The sequence below is a fragment of the Eptatretus burgeri genome, chromosome 1 (assembly GCF_056783735.1).
Source record: "Eptatretus burgeri isolate ZD-2024b chromosome 1, Ebu_testis_v1, whole genome shotgun sequence".
In the NCBI taxonomy this organism is placed as follows: Eukaryota; Metazoa; Chordata; class Myxini; order Myxiniformes; family Myxinidae; genus Eptatretus; species Eptatretus burgeri.
The window spans coordinates 120,245,278-120,264,924 of NC_140961.1; the positions used below are offsets into that span (position 1 = coordinate 120,245,278).

The 19,647-nt window shown below is 45.3% G+C and overlaps 1 protein-coding gene across 2 annotated transcripts in view; it reads right to left on the minus strand.

Moving 5' to 3' along the window:
* Nucleotides 1-1,258: 1,258 nt before the first annotated feature.
* The window catches only part of LOC147035291 (serine/threonine-protein kinase Sgk1-like), a 66,526-nt gene continuing 48,137 nt past the window's right edge, over nt 1,259-19,647 (minus strand). For both annotated transcript variants that reach the window (XM_085896504.1, XM_085896495.1), the window contains one exon: nt 1,259-1,864. In XM_085896504.1, coding sequence (XP_085752630.1) covers nt 1,694-1,864 — 171 coding nt within the window. In that variant the 3' untranslated portion in view covers nt 1,259-1,693. The remainder of the gene's footprint in view (nt 1,865-19,647) is intronic.

The window sequence follows — 19,647 nt, forward strand, 5'->3', positions numbered from 1 at the left end:
GCCGTATTATGTCATCAGCAATAACCCAGCGGGCTCACTAATGACTTTAGTGGAGGGGATAATCGGCTTACCCCTCTTGGATAGGTTTACATCATGACAAGCCATGCCATACAGCATCGTTGATTCTTTGTGCTGTCTTGGCATGTCGGAAGGAGCAAGAAACACGTTACCTTTGAAAAGACATTGCCACCCATATCCCCTGGATGGAATAATCTATCTATATTTCCAGCAATCTCTGTGTGTGTGTCTGTCTGTTTGTCTGTCTGTCTGCGACCGCAGTTTCTCGACGACTGCCGGTCCGATCTCATTGAAACTTGCCAGGAATATTGCCGGGGACCCACAGATGTGCCTTTTCGAGGTTTGATATCGATCGGACGAGCGGTTCCCAAGTTACGGCCATTTATCTGTTGACCAATGACAAGACACAGTGCTATGACATCACGAATAACGTCACAATTAATGTTTATTTATTTATTTATTTAATTAATTTTTTTATTTAATTTAATTTGAAGTTATTAAAATTATTTATTTAATTTAAAGAGAGATAGAGAGATAGGGGAGAAAGAGAGATAGAGAGATAGAGGAGAAAGAGAGATAGAGAGATACGGGAGAAAGAGAGATAGAGAGATAGAGGAGAAAGAGAGATAGAGAGATAGAGGAGAAAGAGAGATAGAGGAGAAAGAGAGATAGAGAGATAGAGAGATAGAGGAGAAAGAGAGATAGAGAGATAGAGAGATAGAGAGATAGAGAGATAGAGAGATAGAGGAGATAGAGGAGATAGAGGAGATAGAGGAGATAGAGGAGATAGAGGAGATAGAGGAGATAGAGGAGATAGAGGAGATAGAGGAGATAGAGGAGATAGAGGAAGATAGAGGAAGATAGAGGAAGATAGAGGAGATAGAAAGAGAAAGAGAAAGAGAAAGAGAAAGAGAAAGAGAAAGAGAAAGAGAAAGAGAAAGAGAAAGAGAAAGAGAAAGAGAAAGAGAAAGAGAAGAGAGAGAGAGAGAGAGAGAGAGAGAGAGAGAGAGAGAGAGAGAGAGAGAGAGAGAGAGAGAGAGAGAGAGAGAGAGAGAGAGAGAGAGAGAGAGAGAGAGAGAGAGAGAGAGAGAGACTGCACATACTGGCACTCACCTGCAGGCACGCACCTACGGGCCCACCCCTACGGGCCCGTACTCGTAATAATAATAATAATAATAAAAAATACACACTGCTTGGCAAAGGGAGTCAGTCAACACCAAAACGAAAACTGTACAAAAAGCAAAGTACTTGTGAGTGTATTCCACAACAATTATTTTCCACTTCATGGCAGCGAATTTGCATACAACAAAACAGGCAGCTGAGGTAAACTAGATTAAGTTTACAAAAGTGAAATAGTGCAACAAATCACCTTTAGCTGTTCTCCAACTCATGTATTGTTGAAATGATAATTCCCACTCTGCAGCACTGAATCCTGCTCTCGTTGACATTTATCTTCTTGTTGCAACCAGGTTGAACTCAGTTAAAATAGCCAGGATAAATTATTCTGCCTTCAATTAATTACATTCTTGGCACAATAAAAAGTAAAACAATGTCACGATATTTGAGGAATGTGTGAGGACTGAAAATTCCTTCGTGTGGAAGGGGTTAAGTTTAGTGGACCTCATGGCATGAGCAGAAAGATGATGCTGAGCATTCCACGACGACCTTGGTGGGTTTAAATAGGATGCTCGAAATAAGAAGGGACATAGGAGAAACCCAGGAATGCTCTATTGGCCTCTTCAACGCTGGCTGTGACGTCACAGTGCTCCGGAGAGCGACCCACAGAGTTCGGAACAGGCTCTCTCGTAAATTCGGGGTCAAAGTGGCTCAGGTCTGAAGGCCCCTTCTGCAAAATCACAAGCGAAGCCATGAGTATCAAATTAGTATCACATTTTGATTATCATGTTGGGAATCGTTTGAAAAATATGCAATTGTTTACTTGTATTTAAGGAGGACTTCACTCATATTTAAGGGATTTCCCTCTTATTAGTCTGTTCCACCACAAAATATGAGATGGGGTTTTGCAATCGTGTGTGTGTGTGTGTGTGTGTGTGTGTGTGTGTGTGTGTGTGTGTGTGTGTGTGTGTGTGTGTGTGTGTGTGTGTGTGTGTGTGTGTGTGTGTGTGTGTGTTGGTGAATTTGGAGAATCATTTTCCGACATAGTACACAACACTTAAGAAGCCTATTACAGGATTGGTTTTCCATTTGATAGATATTGGAGAGACTCCAAAAGAGTGGGCACAACAATGAAACGCAAGCATGGCTTACAAAGTGTGAGATGTCCTGCAGAAACTACAGGTCAAACATTATGCCACTGGAAGAAAACAAAGAAGATCTTGCCTTGTTTCTATCAGATCATCTGATTGAACTAGTGGGCCTGTTGTTCCATTGGACCAAATTTCCATCAGTTGTCACAGCCTTGTAACATACCTGCCTGCTGTACTGCTTGAGCATAAGCTTGCCTTTCACCAAAGCTCAGATGTGTTTGGGCAACATGGGGATTATATGTTCATTCTCATTCTTATTATTGTTGTTAATATTGTGACGGTTTTGGAAATGTACCGCAGGGGGAGAGCATACATGGACACGGAGGAAACCCGAGGATGAGTTATTTATTTCGTCTATGTGTAGGTACTCCTTTGCCCTTGTCTAAAAGTTTTGTGTGGCATTTGTTGAGATTAGTTCATGTTTTCCTTGTATGATTTCTTCTCTCCTTCCCACCCCCCTCTGCTACTTTCAATCTTTCCTCCTTCACCCTATTGAAAAGTAAAACTGATGGGGTGAATGCGGTGTCAAAATGAGGCTTGGTGAAGGGAATTATTGGTGGATTAAGAAAGGCAAAGGAGAGATTGTTGTAACAGAACAATCAGACCAATCTGTTCCAACAATCTCTCCTTTGCCTTTCTTAATTCACCAATAATTCCCTTCACCAAGACGCATTTTGACACCGCGTTCACCCCATCAGTCTTACTTTTCACCCCACACCAGGTCAGTCTTCCCTTGGACTGTCTGTGGTCATTAATCCTTGGGGTCGATCATACAGACAAGGTGAACCGATCTGCTCCGGAGGAACCGATCTGCTCCACATCAGAGTTTGTCTCTTCTCACAAGCATGTCCGTGGCACGAAGTGCAATGCTTTTCCCCATCGGTATTAAAGTGTGGCACATCTTGCAGGCAGGATACAGTGGCGCACTGTACAATGAATGCTTGCGCGCGTGAGGGAGGGACGGGGGCTCTCGTCATAGCCTTGGGTGAGTGAAAGGATGGGTGGTGGCTGTGTAAAAGTTCCTTCAGAAACTGCGCCGTTTCCCACATCGGATGTGGACAATTGAGGAAGAGGCTCACACAAGACAAGATGGGAGAAAGCCATCATGAGAGGAGAAAGGGGCTCGGAGCTGGTCCTCATCCTATTTGGGAGAAACGTATGTCGTGTGGGGGGGAAAAGGAGCTGAGAGCCGGTCCTTGTCCGTGTCCTGAAAGTTTGTCCTGAGAGGAGCAGACAGGTGCGCAGAATGTGGAGGAGAGGAGCAAAGAGGTTGTGGTACAGATGAGAGCAGTGTAGAAAGCTCAAGGTGCAGTTTGATTTGTGTGGGGCTGCTTGTCTCAGGTGCATTGCGGAGATGGAGTTGCTTGCAGCCGCTGTACCGGGGATGCCTCTGAGAGGGGTTTGCCTGTGTCTGTTTGAGCTGCTCTCGTTGGAGTATGGAACAGAAGGACGTTCGTGTGTGAGCTGCTTGCAGTTCACATATCTTGCACGCCAAAGAGGACTTTCCTACTGGGTCTGGATGCCTCAAAGATGCAGCTATGCATCCCATCGCTTCGCATTGTTACCCCACTGCCAATCTCCAATCTCCGCATCGTCACTTCACGGCCAATCTCCACATCCTTGTTGGGCTGTGTGAGGTGAGGGAATGAGTCAACCTCACACTCCATGCTTATATTTTCTTCTCAAGTTCTTGTCTTCTTCTTCTCCATGGAATGAATGATGGCCATGTGTCTTTTGTGTAAACAAGATTTTTTTTGTCCTAAAATTGATGACACCCCCAATGAAGCATCGCATGTACCTATACTGTTGGAAAATCCATAGCTGCAAAAATGAAATAAAAGAATGACATCAACATGACGTCATAATGATGTCATTTTCCCGAATGCATTAAATATAGCGTGTCGCTGAGATCAAAGATCGTTATATAGATGAGAAATGTGCCACTTTATCACCGGAAACTCCTTGTAGATGATCATGCTTTCAGAAAATATAAGCTTGCGGGGAAGATAATGTACGTAAAACGTCAAAATGATGTCATAACGATATAATCTTGACGGATTTTCATAGATTCATATATAAAAGCTGAAAATCTTAAAGATTACTCCCCAAAAATGAACCAGATTACTGGTTGAACCAGATAAAAAATGAATGAAAATCTTAAAGATTACTCCCCAAAAATGAACCAGATTACTGGTTGAACCAGATAAAAAATGAATGAAAATCTTAAAGATTATTCCCAAAATATACATGTTTCTCACCGTTTTATGTTCAGCTCTTTCATGTTCTCGCTGATGAAACGCCACTGTTTGCTCTCATGTATGACTAAACATGGCTTCCAATACGGATTGGCTTTGTTGCATCCTCTGTTGGGCGAAGACTTCTGAGGACCTGCGACGTCCTATGAAGAATAACTTGAAATTTTTGGCAGAATTTTGAAGAATTCCAAGCTCTTGATGCAGCACCCATCAACGTCAGCATTGGGAACGTAACGGCACAAATACTTCTGGGAAATGGTGCATCCTGGAAGAAGGCTTGTCACCAATAGTTCATTAATTCAATGCTTGAATGTGCAATGGCAAAGCGACATAAAGAATCAACAGACTCAGATGATCAACAGACTGTCTGCACAGTCAACTTGGAGCTCTTATCGGTAGGTGACACAAACCTTCTTGCACATTGCCGAGAACCACTTTCAGATGATCACTTCCTCGTCACCTCATTTCCTCACCTTGGAAAGATCTACATTGCGACTATATGATAAGACCAGCATGAGCGGTTTGGTTAAAGAAGCGCGCTGTGAACTGTTCAGCAAGAAAGGAAGAAGTCTGGAGACTATTCCCTCCACTAACGTATCTTTATGTGGAAACAAGACCGACCATGCACATGAACAAATCTTGCTGTTGATATGATATGAATGGAAAATAACTATCTTTTAGGTAATCATTGAGTCATATTTTTCTTCAGGATGCCCTACTTCAACATACAAAGCGAGTTGTGTATCACAGTGGTATCTGGATGAAAAGCCAAGCAGCTGTCCAGTCTATTCCTTAGCCAGAGGGATGGGGATGGATGAAATACCTGCCGACTTGGAAACCCGTCTGGATGACTATTCCCGAAGCAGCTCAGGCCTGCAGTGAGCTCATCAGGTATGGATGCAAATTAGAGAGAGGGTGCGTTAACTGCAAATACATGAAGGCAGTACTCCCATATACAGAACTCTGTTCCTGTGTAATTGATATCTGAAATTCAAACACAAAATCCAGTCTTAATCCATTTTGTGTGTAGGACTGCTGTGATCCTGGTGAACTTTGACTTTTGGCTCATTAAGATCACATATCGGGACAATGAACAAATGCTTGAGATACAGCCTTGAAGGGCACCTTCTTTGAACACTGATACTTCAAAGCAAGCAGTGAATTGGACAGTTACTTCACGGGGTTGGCTCTTTTCAAACTATGAAAATACAAGTTGAATTCGGTGAAAGAGTAGAAATGTTTCACTGGAATTTAATTTAGTTTTTCTCAGAACTTAAGCACCAAAACACCTAATGAATCTCATTGTTTGCTTGTAAGTCACCATGTTTTACACTGGACATTCTCCATATTTCCTGAATTATTTCACTGAAACGACAGAGAATATCTTAGAACACCAATGTACAATCAAGGACCAGCACATTACACAATTACATCCATTACACAAACAATGAGCTACTTCACACTAAGCATAGGTTTGTAAAACAAATGTAACTAGAAAGGCACTCAGTAGAGTGCATACCTCTGCCACGTACTGCCTCATTCAGTAGAACATATTGGGGCCAATAATTTTTTGAAAGATCATGTTATATTGTTGCGGGGCCGGGTATCGGTGGCGAGCACGACCGTTAGGTGGAGCAGTAGAGTCGGCTCCACCGAACACACCGGAATTTAGGTCGTGACCCTCGGATAAGTCTGAAACGCACGGGGCCCTTACAGGACGATGGATCGCCAATAATTCGACCGCGTGGAGTAGGGTCAATTGCCAAACTTTAATATACCTAATTGCCCACGCGGCAAAGCTACCGGGGAATTCACACCCTCGACGGACCTCGAGCAGAACGAGCCGTTACCGTGCCCGAACCGTGTGTAACCCGAACGGAGGTTACCAAGGCCTGTCGGTCCAAATGAACAATTTACAGCCTCGCTATTTCTCAAACCCGCACCATGCTAAGCCAATGAAAGAAACACAGAAACAAGCTGGAGCATTTAACAAAAGGGATATTTACTTATAATGGGGCAGAGGATCATGCAAGAAGGCAGAGTTAACCGAATAAAAGGAATGGAATTTACAATGAAAAGAAAACACTTAAACAGCTCTACTTAACAGACGGGGCCCTCAGACATATACACACGCACACGCACACGCACACGCACACGCACACGCACACACATGCACACACACACACACACCCAAAAGAACTGGACCCCGTGGGTCTATCTTGGTCAAGCCGGGCCGGGGTACCTGTCCGCTTCGTGCGGCCACACCAACTCCGAAACCACCAATGTGGGACCTGAACCCACGACCCGAAGTCCACGGCCCATGAACGAAGCCGCTCAACCATTCATCACCAGGGTCTGAGACCGCTCCTCGACAACCACAGACCGCGCCACAATTGCCACGATCACCGTCTGCAGAACGCATTCACCACGATTCTTGTCTGCCCAATTATCCTCCAGACAACCACTCTACTCTTCCTTTGAGAAGGGAGGGGCTTCTTCTCCCCGCCATTTGCCTCCTGATTGGACGGTGGGTTGTCAGGCGACTCGTGGTGGCCTCCCAATTTGCTGGGGCGCACGTGTGGTGCTCGCCCTCCGCTCATTGGCCGGGGTGTCATGGGAAAGTCGCCCTCTGTGCGTGATTGGACAAGGGGTGGAGTCAGAGCTGAGGCGATGAAAATCTCCGCCCACATACGTGGTCAAACGCACGTGGGCAATGGCATCAGTGTTGTTATTGTAGTTGGTGATGTAGAGGATGTAAAAACCTGACTATACAATAATTCGTAGCGCACACATGTAATTCCCATTAGACAAAGGGGGGATTCTAACTGTAAACACATACTTATCAAAATAACTAAGCTCAGGGACTGCTGTCTGTCTGTGTGCAATATGGCTGCCAGATCCGTAACAATATATCGTTTTTTGCCCAATCTCTCAATGGTGAAGAATCAGTTTAAAAGTTTAAAAAAACCTCTTGTATCCAGATCTGAATTAGGATCTTCACCAAAATCGAATCAATTTGTCCTTGTCATATACCCAACCTGTCCACCAAGTTTCGACCGATTCCATCCACAACTTTTTCAGATATTGTGATATATATATATATATATATATATATATATATATATATATATATATATATATATATATATATATATATATATATATATATATATATATATATATATATATATATATATATATATATATATATATATATATATATCGGTTTAGCCCCATCTCTCAATGGCAAGGAATCACAAAAAAAATTCTCGTATCCGGATCCAGTTTCGGATCTTCAAAATTGAAACAATTCGTCCTTGTAACAATACAAACATGTCCAACAAGCTTCATCTGAATCTGAATCTGTCCACAACTTTTTGAGATATGCTATTTATCATTCTTGGCCCAATAATCTCTCAGTGGTGAAGAATCACTGAGAAATTACAAAGATGCTTGGTAGGACAAAACTTTACTATAGGCATAAACAGAGAGATTTTGAAGGACATTATCAGAAAAAGAAAACCACAAAGCTTTTCGTTGTGCTCTCTTCAGGTGAAATTGGCACAAAGTGAGTGAGTGATGATGAAGAACAGTCTAATAGACACCGATCAACAAAGTCAATTCTGATTGGACATTCTCCACTGATGCATCATCACCTCCCAATGGTCGAGGTGGAAGGAGCCTGATCGGTGTTCAGCTCTCCAATTGGAGGTTGCAGAGTCTGAGGCTGAGCCGCTGAGACTGTGATACAATTTTTTCATAACCATCCGTGATCATGAGACGAGTTCGTTTTCCTCTTATCCTTTGTACAAATAAGCAAAGCGAGTGGACAAACTCTTTTTGCCGACATAACATACAGTAGGGTCCATGGAATAGATAAATGTCACTTCTACTATTGAGATGCATGAACTTCATCCTCTACTCAATATCTTCAATGCATCCACATTATACTGTTCAGCATAGTTTGCATTCTCAATCAAATGCTGTCCAATAGCAGATGCACACGATGTTGGGATTGATGCTGGGACCTTCCTACAAGCACGTACCGGCTGTGTCCTTGTACCAATTGTGTTCCACCTGATGGACAAAGGGACATGCTGTTTGATTCTGTCAGTCGGAGTCTGGGTAGTTCTGCTTACATACCGAGCATCACATCGGCACTTGAACTCATAAATAATATTGCTAAGTTTTGAGGCAGGCAGAACATCCGTCTTAACTGCAGGAATCAGACGTCGAGAGGTGAAAATCACTCTTGGACGAACGGCCAGATATGTGTTTGAGACATCTTTTGATTTGTTCCTCATATCTTTGTGACATTTTCCCTTTCTAAGGAATCTTGATGTGGATCGGGCACTCTTCAGGACCCATCTTCTGTTCATCTATAGCAGTGAGGAATTTGTGCATAAACCTCCTGATGATATACTCAGGATATCCATTCTCACTGAGGATGCCGGCAATCTTGTCCATCTCTGTATGAAACTTGGAGTTGGAACATATTGTTACGTTTGAGGGGGGGTATGCATTCAAAGGGTAATTAGGATGTTTAATTAGGTATGCCATGCTGTTCGAGTTTACCAGGATCTCGATGTAATAAGAAGCAATTCAGTGGTGATAAGTTGTCTAGTAAATGTTCATTTCTTCAAGGGGGAAATGATAATTGTCACGTAATTAGATAGGGACACGGGATAGGGTAAGTGTGTCTGCGTAAACCCCTTTTAGTAGTCCCTGGAGGCTGGCCGTGACATCACAGAACAGTGCAGCGGATGGCTCCGCCCCGTGATCACGATTGGCAGAAGGCGACGGCGGTGGGCCAATAAACGGCTCGATTGGAAGTGACGAGGACAGGAGGATAAATAGGTTCTGTTCGGGGTCGAAAAGGAAGAGGAAGAAGATCAGGACAAAAAGATCATGTTTTTTTGGTGTGGAGGCTGTTGCGCGGAGAGCATCCTTGTTGTTGTGCTGATTCGATCGTGTTCTTCATCGTGTCTTGGAGCCTTGCTGAGCCTCGTGCCTCACCTTGGTTGGCTCTGGGGTTCTGCTGACTCGGAGTACGGGGTCGAACGGCGGGCAGACCTGCCTCCCTCTCCTGCTCGCAACTTGGCGCCAGAACTGGTTCCCTGGCGGCTGTGAGCGGACTTGGGCCAAGACCAGGAGGTCGACAGCACCACGGTTTCTCCTGCCCCCCTGACAAGAGCAAGGCCAGCTCGTCCGACGCCGATCCAGGGACAGTTGCGTCCACACCACGGTCCAGCCTGACCACCAGAAATAGTTACGTTTTGTGTGTGTGTGTGTGTGTGTGTGTGTGTGTGTGTGTGTGTGTGTGTGTGTGTGTGTGTGTGTGTGTGTGTGTGTGTGTGTGTGTGTGTGTGTGTGCTTGGCGCCTTAGAGGGTTTGAGATCTGTATATTCATTGGAATTGTCTGTGTTTTTCTCCACGCCCGATCACACACCATCCCGTCGAATCGCCCCGGATCCCTCTTCTTGCCGAGTCTTGTTATTTCTGGTTAATAGTAAAAACAAATAAACATCATCAACTCAGTAAAAAGTGACTCGTGCCACCTTCCTCGTCCCGTTTGCGGTAGAGCGATTAGAACCGCCTTGTTTGGGTTATAAATAAATAAACCGCCTCCATCGCTTCGGCTCATTCTACGTTGGCGGGACTGTTCAGGTCCCGTGGACGTCACATTGGTGTCAGGGTGTTGGATGTTTGAACCCCTCTAAATTATATTTGGTATCGGGAGAATATACCAAGATTAAAATCTCGCTACAAATTGGAATATAAAATTACTACAGAAAAGCGCGCGAGCGCGGGAAAATTTTGGCGGGATTTTTCAAATTTAAATTAATTGGTGGCAAACGGGACTTCTGCACCATGGCGGATGCGCAGATGTTTGAGGAGGAAGGCCACGTGTCTGGCAGCGAGTCGGGGGAAGAGGGGAGAGACGGGGGTAGGGTTGGAACCTCCCCCATTCCGAGCGTGGACCGTGCTTCATTGCCCGTAATGGAGCCGGCAGAGCCGGAAACCAGCGCGATGTCGATCCAGACACTGTTGGAACGTTTAATAGGGGACATGACGGTACAAATGGCAAATCAATTCGTGACACAGAGGGCAGAAATGACGGCACAAATGGAAAATCAATTCGTGACACAGAGGGCAGAAATGACGGCACAAATGGCAAAAATGACGGCACAGGGGGCAGAAATGACAGATCAATTGGGGGTAATGGGGGAACATTTAGGTGCACGGATTGATTTAATGAGGGATGAGTTGGGGGAAAAGATGAAGAAAATGAAAACTGAGATGCAGGAGTGTGTGGATGTTAAATTGGGAGAAATACAAAGTAAATTCGAGGATAGATTGGAGGAAACAAAGGTAGAAATTACATTGGAGGGGGAAAATATACGAAAAAAATTGGTAGATAAAATTGATGCAACGAACATTCGGGTTGATAAAGTGGATGAAAGCCTGGAACGTCATCGTGCCTGTGTGGATGCTCGTATGCAGCTGCAAGTTGAAGAGTGGGGAGAGCTGAGGAAGCAAGGGATGAATTTGGCGGAGGAGGTAAAAGGATTGGAGGCTCGTTTGGACGAACAAGATAAAATTATGAGCCAAGATGAAGTCTTGGATAAAGGCCTGGTAGAGCCGTCTTTTGTAAGTAGAGTGTCCAGGTTGGTTGAGGAGCAGCTACAAACTCGCGACGGAGGCTTGGAGGAGGTTGTGCGGACCCAGAAGATCCTGCGGGAAGAGGTGAATCGGTTCATTCAACGTTTGGAACAGGAGGCAAAATTGACCCATGAGACCCTCACCACAAAACGTCTTTGGCCACAGTGGGCTCCAAAATTGGATATGCAGCCACAAGGGTGTTTGATCCCTGGGCTGGATTCGGACAAGGGAGAAACTGAGAAGCCGGCCACCGTAAAAGTGATCCCCCTGGTAAATTTTGACGGGTCAGGGAGCCTTGAAGCTTTTCTGACGCAATTTGAGTGTATTTCCCGACTAAACGGGTGGAATGAGTGGGAACGTACAGGGAATTTGGTGGCAACGTTGCAGGGACCAGCCGCAGATGTGTTAAACGTGATCGCGGAGGGGATGTTGACCAGCTCCCACATTTGCGAGGCGTTGAGCCGTCGGTTTGGGTTCGCGGCAAACTGTGATCTGGTGCAGGCCCAGCTCCAGCACCGCAGATTCAAGCCGGGTGAGACAGTGCAGGAGCTGGCACAGGACATTTACCAATCAGTCAGGATCGCGTATCGGGACCTAACAGTGGAGGCGTGGGACAGACTGGCACTAGAGAAATTTTTAGCTGCTCTTCCTGACCCTGAGGTCCGAGCGCTAGTGGAGCTACAGGATCCACCCACCGTGCACCAAGCGGCCGGGTCGGGTGCCCGAGAGGCCATTGGTGACGATCCGACAGGCGGAGATCCAGGATCAGGGAGGGGGGCTGGGAGAAATTGGCATTACCCAAATGTTTCAGGAAATTTGCCAGAAACTGTCAAGTTTGATAAAGGTTAATCCGGTAGTTGGTGCGCCAAAGCGGCGGGGTCCAGCCCAGCCAATATAGCAATTTGATTATGGCCGAGGGGGTCCGGAACCGGAAGAGACATTACACCGATACTCACAGGGGCCTTTATGGGGAGTTGTTTCCGGTGCGGGCGAAGAGGACACATGCAACGATATTGCCGGTACCCGGCGATGGAGGGACCCTCCAATAGACTTTTAGACTCGGAGAGGGTGAATCCTCCTGCTGAACCGCCAGGTCTATCCGAGATGCCCTTTCATAGGTCGGGTCCGGAGATCACTGTCGGAGGTCGGGGAGACTAGATTGGGCTGAGCATATACGGCCATGCTCGGCTGCTGAGGTTGTGGCGAAGTGCCCTCCTTTGGTGGAAAAAAAATGAATTGTGGGAAAATTGGCATGGGTTTGTAAGTTCTGCTGGGTTTTAGAGTGACAATCGGGACAGTGGGTAATTGGTAACAAAGCAGGCCCAAGTGGCTGTTCAATGGCAGGTGCGTGGATCGGGTGAGAAGTGCTGTGTGAATTGTTTTAAGTTAAGAAGTGAAATGTATGGTGCACACATTGATTTTTTATTGGACATGGTGTGGTAACAGGGAAGGTCATGGTCGGTGAAGTGTTAGAAATGCAGGTGTCACATGTAAGGCAGATGGGGTGGAGGAGTCATGTGGGTTTTGTGGGTGGGGATGATGTGCTTGTCCACAGGGATTGCTGAAGCTCACGGTGAGCGGGAATTGCGACCCCCTTCAAGGAGATTCACCCCTGGTGGCTAATGGTGACAGTGTCTGGAGCCAACTGGGAGAGGGTCTGGTTGGGCGACCAAGGCAGGTAGGACCTTGGCGACCCAGGAAGGCCAGAGGAGCCAGTGAGACCGCTTCCAGAGTGTTGTACGGGATTAGAGCTGATGGCTACCAGGGGGGAGGGAATCAAAGGGAGCGGGGCGGAGAAACGTCCGGGTTGGACTAAAGCTTACCTGTGGGCATGGTTGCACCTGAGATGCCCCCATCATCTTGTGGTAACCCACCCCACAGCCATGACGGGATTCAGCCTGCATGATTAAAATGAGGACCATGACCTAGAAATGTGATGATGACCATGGTGTGAGTGTTGTGAAGATGTATGAGTCCCACTCGATCCCGCACAACTTGACATGTGCAGCAAGGGCATGATGTCCGCATAATTTTGGGGCAAGCAAATTTGAAAATTGGCTCCCCAGGTAACGCTGGGTCTATTAGCATCCACTGGGGGAGGCGGTCAAGTGTAAATATCCTGTGAATAGTGTCGTTAAGGCTTAGAGTAGGAATGTAAAGTATAAGTGTTGTGTTTTTGTGGAACCTTTTGTTTCCCCTCCCCAGATCACTGGAAGAGTGCTGGGCAAGAGCGATGATCCAGACGATGGAGTGCAACTTCGCTCAGTGCTCTCATGTGATAAAATAAAATAAAAAAATAAAAAAACGAATGATTGTTTAGGCGAGGATAAGGCCATAAGGGGGTAGGTAGTACATTAAGCAGGATAGGTAAGTTAGCTGCGACTCGCTGCCCATTGCCCCTCCTACTTTATTTTGTTAGGTTAATTAGGTGTGAGTCAGTAAGTGTTAAGGCTGGTACGGTAGCGCCTCTGATATACCTTGCAGGAGCTGCGGTACCAGAGGAGGGGGCAGTGTTACGTTTGAGGGGGGGTATGCATTCAAAGGGTAATTAGGTATGCCATGCTGTTCGAGTTTACCAGGATCTCGATGTAATAAGTAGCAATTCAGTGGTGATAAGTTGTCTAGTAAATGTTCATTTCTTCAAGGGGGAAATGATAATTGTCACGTAATTAGATAGGGACAAGGGATAGGGTAAGTGTGTCTGCGTAAACCCCTTTTAGTAGTCCCTGGAGGCTGGCCGTGACGTCACAGGACAGTGCAGCGGATGGCTCCGCCCCGTGATCACGATTGGCAGAAGGCGACGGCGGTGGGCCAATAAACGGCTCGATTGGAAGTGACGAGGACAGGAGGATAAAAAGGTTCTGTTCGGGGTCGAAAAGGAAGAGGAAGAAGATCGGGACAAAAAGATCGTGTTTTTTTGGTGTGGAGGCTGTTGCGCGGAGAGCGTCCTTGTTGTTGTGCTGATTCGATCGTGTTATTCATCGTGTCTTGGAGCCTTGCTGAGCCTCGTGCCTCACCTTGGTTGGCTCTGGGGTTCTGCTGACTCGGAGTACGGGGTCGAACGGCGGGCGGACCTGCCTCTCTCTCCTGCTCGCAACTTGGCGCCAGAACTGGTTCCCTGGCGGCTGTGAGCGGACTTGGGCCAAGACCAGGAGGTCGACAGCACCACGGTTTCTCCTGCCCCCCTGATGAGAGCAAGCCCAGCTTGTCCGACGCCAATCCAGGGACAGTTGCGTCCACACCACGGTCCAGCCTGACCACCAGAAATAGCTACGTTTTGTGTGTGTGTGTGTGTGTGTGTGTGTGTGTGTGTGTGTATGTATGTGTGTATGTATGTGTGTGTGTGTGTGTGTGTGTGTGTGTGTGTGTGTGTGTGTGTGTGTGTGTGTGTGTGTGTGTGTGTGTGTGTGTGTGCGCGCGTGCGCGCTTGGCGCCTTAGAGGGTTTGAGATCTGTATATTCATTGGAATTGTCTGTGTTTTTCCCCACGCCCGATCCCACACCATCCCGTCAAATCGTCCCGGATCCCTCTTCTTGCCGAGTCTTGTTATTTCTGGTTAATAGTAAAAACAAATAAACATCATCAACTCAGTGAAAAGTGACTCGTGCCACCTTCCTCGTCCCGTTTGCGGTAGAGCGATTAGAACCGCCATGTTTGGGTTATAAATAAATAAACCGCCTCCATCGTTTCGGCTCATTCTACCTTGGCGGGACTGTTCAGGTCCCGTGGACGTCACAATATCCTCTTATCTCGACTCACTAATACATTGATCAAACCAATCTTGTATCTCGTTGAACTAAAAGAGTCCCATCGAGTATACTGGCCGGTGAAAGTGGGCTTTCTATAGATGGACGTCGTAAATTAAGATGCTGATCTCGACGAGGACGTCCAGAAAGGGTAAGCAATTAGAGTGTTCCAATTCCGTCGTGAACTTGAGGGCAGGGTAAAGAGAATTCAATGCATTCAAGAAGCGGTCACAGACCACGAGATTCAAACAGACAAAATATGTCATCCACATATCTGTAATATACGATGGCGGATTGTGTCACCTGCAACTTGGTCAATTTCCACAGTTCTTTATAGCCAAAAAGATGTTTGCTAATGACGAACCTAAAGGAGAGCCCATGGCCACTCCATCAATTTGGACGAACATAATGTTACAAAAGCTCAACTCAACATCTCTTGTAGCCATGTTCATCAGTTTGACGAAAACAGATTCAGAAATGGGAGAATGCTCAAGTTCCATGTGATACAGCAAATGTGTGCATATATCGATAGTCTCTGTCAAAGGGACATTTGCAAATAGGCTATCAATGTCAAAAGAACACATCGCATTCTCCAAACCAGTAGGACACGTCTCTCTTATGGCATCAGCAAAAGTGAAAGAATCTTTGATGACGAACCTGGAGATTGACTCGAGCGCTGGTTGCAGTAACTCTCACAGCCATTTCGCCAGCTGATGCTGGGCAGAACCAACCATGGACAGAATTTGTCTCACTGGAACATCCTGCTTGTGAACCTTCGGTCGACCATACATTCTCGGACGAAGAGAGCCTACTGGCTTGATCCTCTTGTAATATTCCCTTGACAGTTCACCCCGTTTATGCAGTTAGAGCAACCTCTTACCGATTTCATTCTCCAAACGTGATGTACAGTCATGTATATCCACGCATCCCAGCTGTCGAAACTGGGACTGATCCTGTAGGATAAACAATATTTTGTTCACGTAGTTCACCTGGTTTAAAATAACCACACCAGAGCCTTTGTCAGGTTTACAGATGTGGATTTCAGGGTTTCTTCTTAAATTATTCATGGCAGTCATGCATTCCCTTTGTAAATACAATTCAGAAAGGTCGTTTGGGGCCCCATAGTAGGCATATGCCTCATCACAACGTGGAGCCTTCATCGCCTGATCTGCTTCAATGGAGACTGCATTATGTTTACTCAACTGCTCATAAAGAAGCTCAAACTCTGGAAAAACTTCCTCTCTTTTAATGTTGTTGTTTGGAATGCTGAACTCAAAACCATAAGCGAGAACAAACCTCTCGGTGTCAGATAAGGTATAGTCCGACAAATTGAGAACATGCTTTGAAGAATCACGAATGATAGAACCAAAATGTTTCGATCTTTTCTCTGTCTTGCAGCCAATTCGACACGGTCATCAATCTTTGCGATATATCTACACAGACGGACCATGTCAAAGAAGGACATAAACAACAGTGAAAGCCGCCACTCTGTTCGCAAAGCGTGACGTCAGCCCGAGGATCGACGTTGTGTTCTCCAAAGTTCATCCTGCAAAAACATGCACTCAACAGACAGACTTGATCTCATTCTGGAATGTTGAATGCTTTTCTGGATAAATACAGGAACGACTGTATGGTGGAGACAGGCCCGGAGATATCTCTCGGTCAATTTGCCCGTCCTACATTTTCCATGTAGACAAACCAAGTTGTTTAACTGCTCCACCTGAGGACGTGAGTACGGCCCTCCAAATTAATTAAACAAGCAGTCATAGAATGGTACTTACGAAATCGTCAACATGAATTCTGACCTTGTCTAATAAAAGCTGTCTCAAGAGAAGGTGGCGATGCAAACCAGAAATTTCTAGGATGATTCTGTACCAAACCATCAAAAATCGAATGTTTGACCTAACTGTGACCTTGACCTTTGAGCGATTTTGACCAAAATCTAATTAGCGCTAGCCATCACCCTCCTGAATCACGTGGTGTAATTTGACCTTGGTAGCTTCTCCCCGTTCTCGAGTTACCGCAGATTAATGTAACGTAAAGGTCACAAGCGACGCACCCCCCCCCAACTCGAAAGGATGCCGGGGCGAGCGCAATGACGTCAGCGCGCACACGCAAAACCTTTACGTGACTCAACGACGCGTCTGCTCGAGAGAGCTGTGCCACGTGACGAGCCGAGACGCGGCGGGTGAAATATTTTTATACAATCTTAAAACGTCTCCAAAACATCCGATTTTTACCAGAATTTTGACACCCGAGTGTTAAGCGCCCTAAGCGATCGCAAAAACCGAAGACAAAATTAAAATCAAAGTTAAAACAAACTCGTAACGTCGAACCAAGCAAAAATACTCCATTTCTCCACAGGAATTTGCGGAATTATTTAATATTATTTTATCAAAGTCATAAAACCGTTATATTCGGCCATCCACAAACAATCTTTACACCATCCAATGGCGTAGCGAGTCAGGCATGCGACGATAAGCTTCATTGGGATGAAAAATGACTTTTAAGCACAATCTTTATCGAAAACACGATGCGGCCTACAACTAGGCAAGGCGTTCTGCGCCATGGGTGCTAACACTGAGAAATTTAAAACAGCCATAACTCGACGAATTCACACACAAATTCTGCCGAACTTACTTCGATCTTCCAAATTCATGCTCCGTCAACAATACCTGTGGTAACTATTCTCGAGTTATGTTTTGGATGTTTGACCTCACTGTGACCTTGACCTTTGACCGATTTTGACCAAAATCTAATCAGCGCAAGCCATCACCCTCCTGAATCATGTGGTTTAATTTGACATTGGTAGCTTCTTCCGTTCTTGAGATATCGTGCCGACAAACAAACAAACAAGCAGTCATAGACTGGTACTTAAGAAATCGTCAACTTGACCTCTGACCTTGTCTAATAAAAGCTTTCTCTGGAGAAGGTAGCGACGCAAACCAGAAGTTTCTATGATGATTCTGAACCAAACCATCAAAAATCGAATGTTTGACCTCACTGTGACCTTGACCTTTGACCGATTTTGACCACAATCTAATCAGCGCTAGCCATCACCCTCGTGAATCACGTGGTGTAATTTGACATTGGTGGCTTCTTCCGTTCTCGAGTTATCGTGCCGACAAACAAACACACAAACACAAACACACAAACAGAGGACGGAAGTCATCAATATAGTTACGAAATCTTCAGATTTCGTAAGTAACAAGCAGCCATAGACTGGTACATACAAAATCGGCAACTTAACCTCTGACCTTGTCTAATAAATTCCGTCTCTCGAGAAGGTAGCGACGCAAACCAGAAGTTTATACGATGATTCTGTACCAAACCATCAAAAATCGAATGTTTTGGATGTTTGACCTCACTGTGACCTTGACCTTTGACTGCGTTTGACCAAAATCCAATCAGCACTAGCCATCACCCTCCTGAATCACGTGGTGTAGCTTGACATTGGTAGATTCTTCCGTTCTTGAGTTATCATGTTTTGGATGTTTGACCTCACTGTGACCTTGACCTTTGACCGATTTTGAGCAAAATCTAATCAGCGCTAGCCATCACCCTCCTGAATCACGTGGTGTAATTTGACATTGGTAGTTTCTTCCGTTCGAGTTATCATGCCTACAAACAAACACACACACACACACACACACACACACACACACACACACACACACACACACACACACACACACACACGAGGAAGTAATCAATATACTGACGAAATCTTTAGATTTCTTAAGTAAAAAGTCTGAGCGCCTCCACCTCAGACTCTGCAACCTCCAATTGGAGAGCTGAACACTGAACAGGCTCCTCCGACCTCGACATTTGGGAGGTGATGATGCATCATTGGAGAACATCCAATCTGAATGGACTTTGTTGATAAGTGTCTATTAGACTTTTTCTCATCATGACTCACTCACTTTGTGCGAATTTCACCTGAAGAGAGCACAACGAAAAGCTTTGTGGTTTTCTTTTCATGATAATGTCCTTCAAAATGTCTCTGTTTATGTCTATATTAAAAATTATAGTAGCCGGATCCAGATCCAGATCCAGAACTGTATCTTCACCTAGATCAAACCACTTTATCCTTGTCACACACCCAACTTGCCCAACAAATTTCATCAGGATACGTCCACGATTTTTTGTAATATCCTGCGCACAAACAAACAGACAAAGAAACAAACAAGCAGTCATCGACTGGTACTTATGAAAACGTCAACTTGACCTCTGATGTTGTCTAATAAAAGCTGTCTCGAGAGAACGTAGCGATGCAAACCAGAAATTTCTATGATGATTCTGTATCAAACCATCAAAAATCGTAACGTCGACCGAAGCAAAAATCTCCATTTCTCCACGCAATTATTTAATATTATTTTATCAAAGTCACAAAACCGTAATATTCGGCCATCCGCCAACAATCTTTACATAATCTGACGGCTTTGCGAGTCAGGCATGCAATGATAACCTTTATTGGGATAAAAAAAGACTTTTAAACACTATCTTCATCGAAAACACCGTCAGCGCGCACACAGAACACCTTTACGTGATCAACGACACCTCTGTTCGAGCGTGCTGCACCACGTGACGAGCTGTGACACGGCAAGTGAAATATTTTTATACAATCTTAAAACGTCTCCAAAACATCGGATTTTTACCAGAATTTCGACAACTGAGTTTTAGGCGTCCTAAGCGATC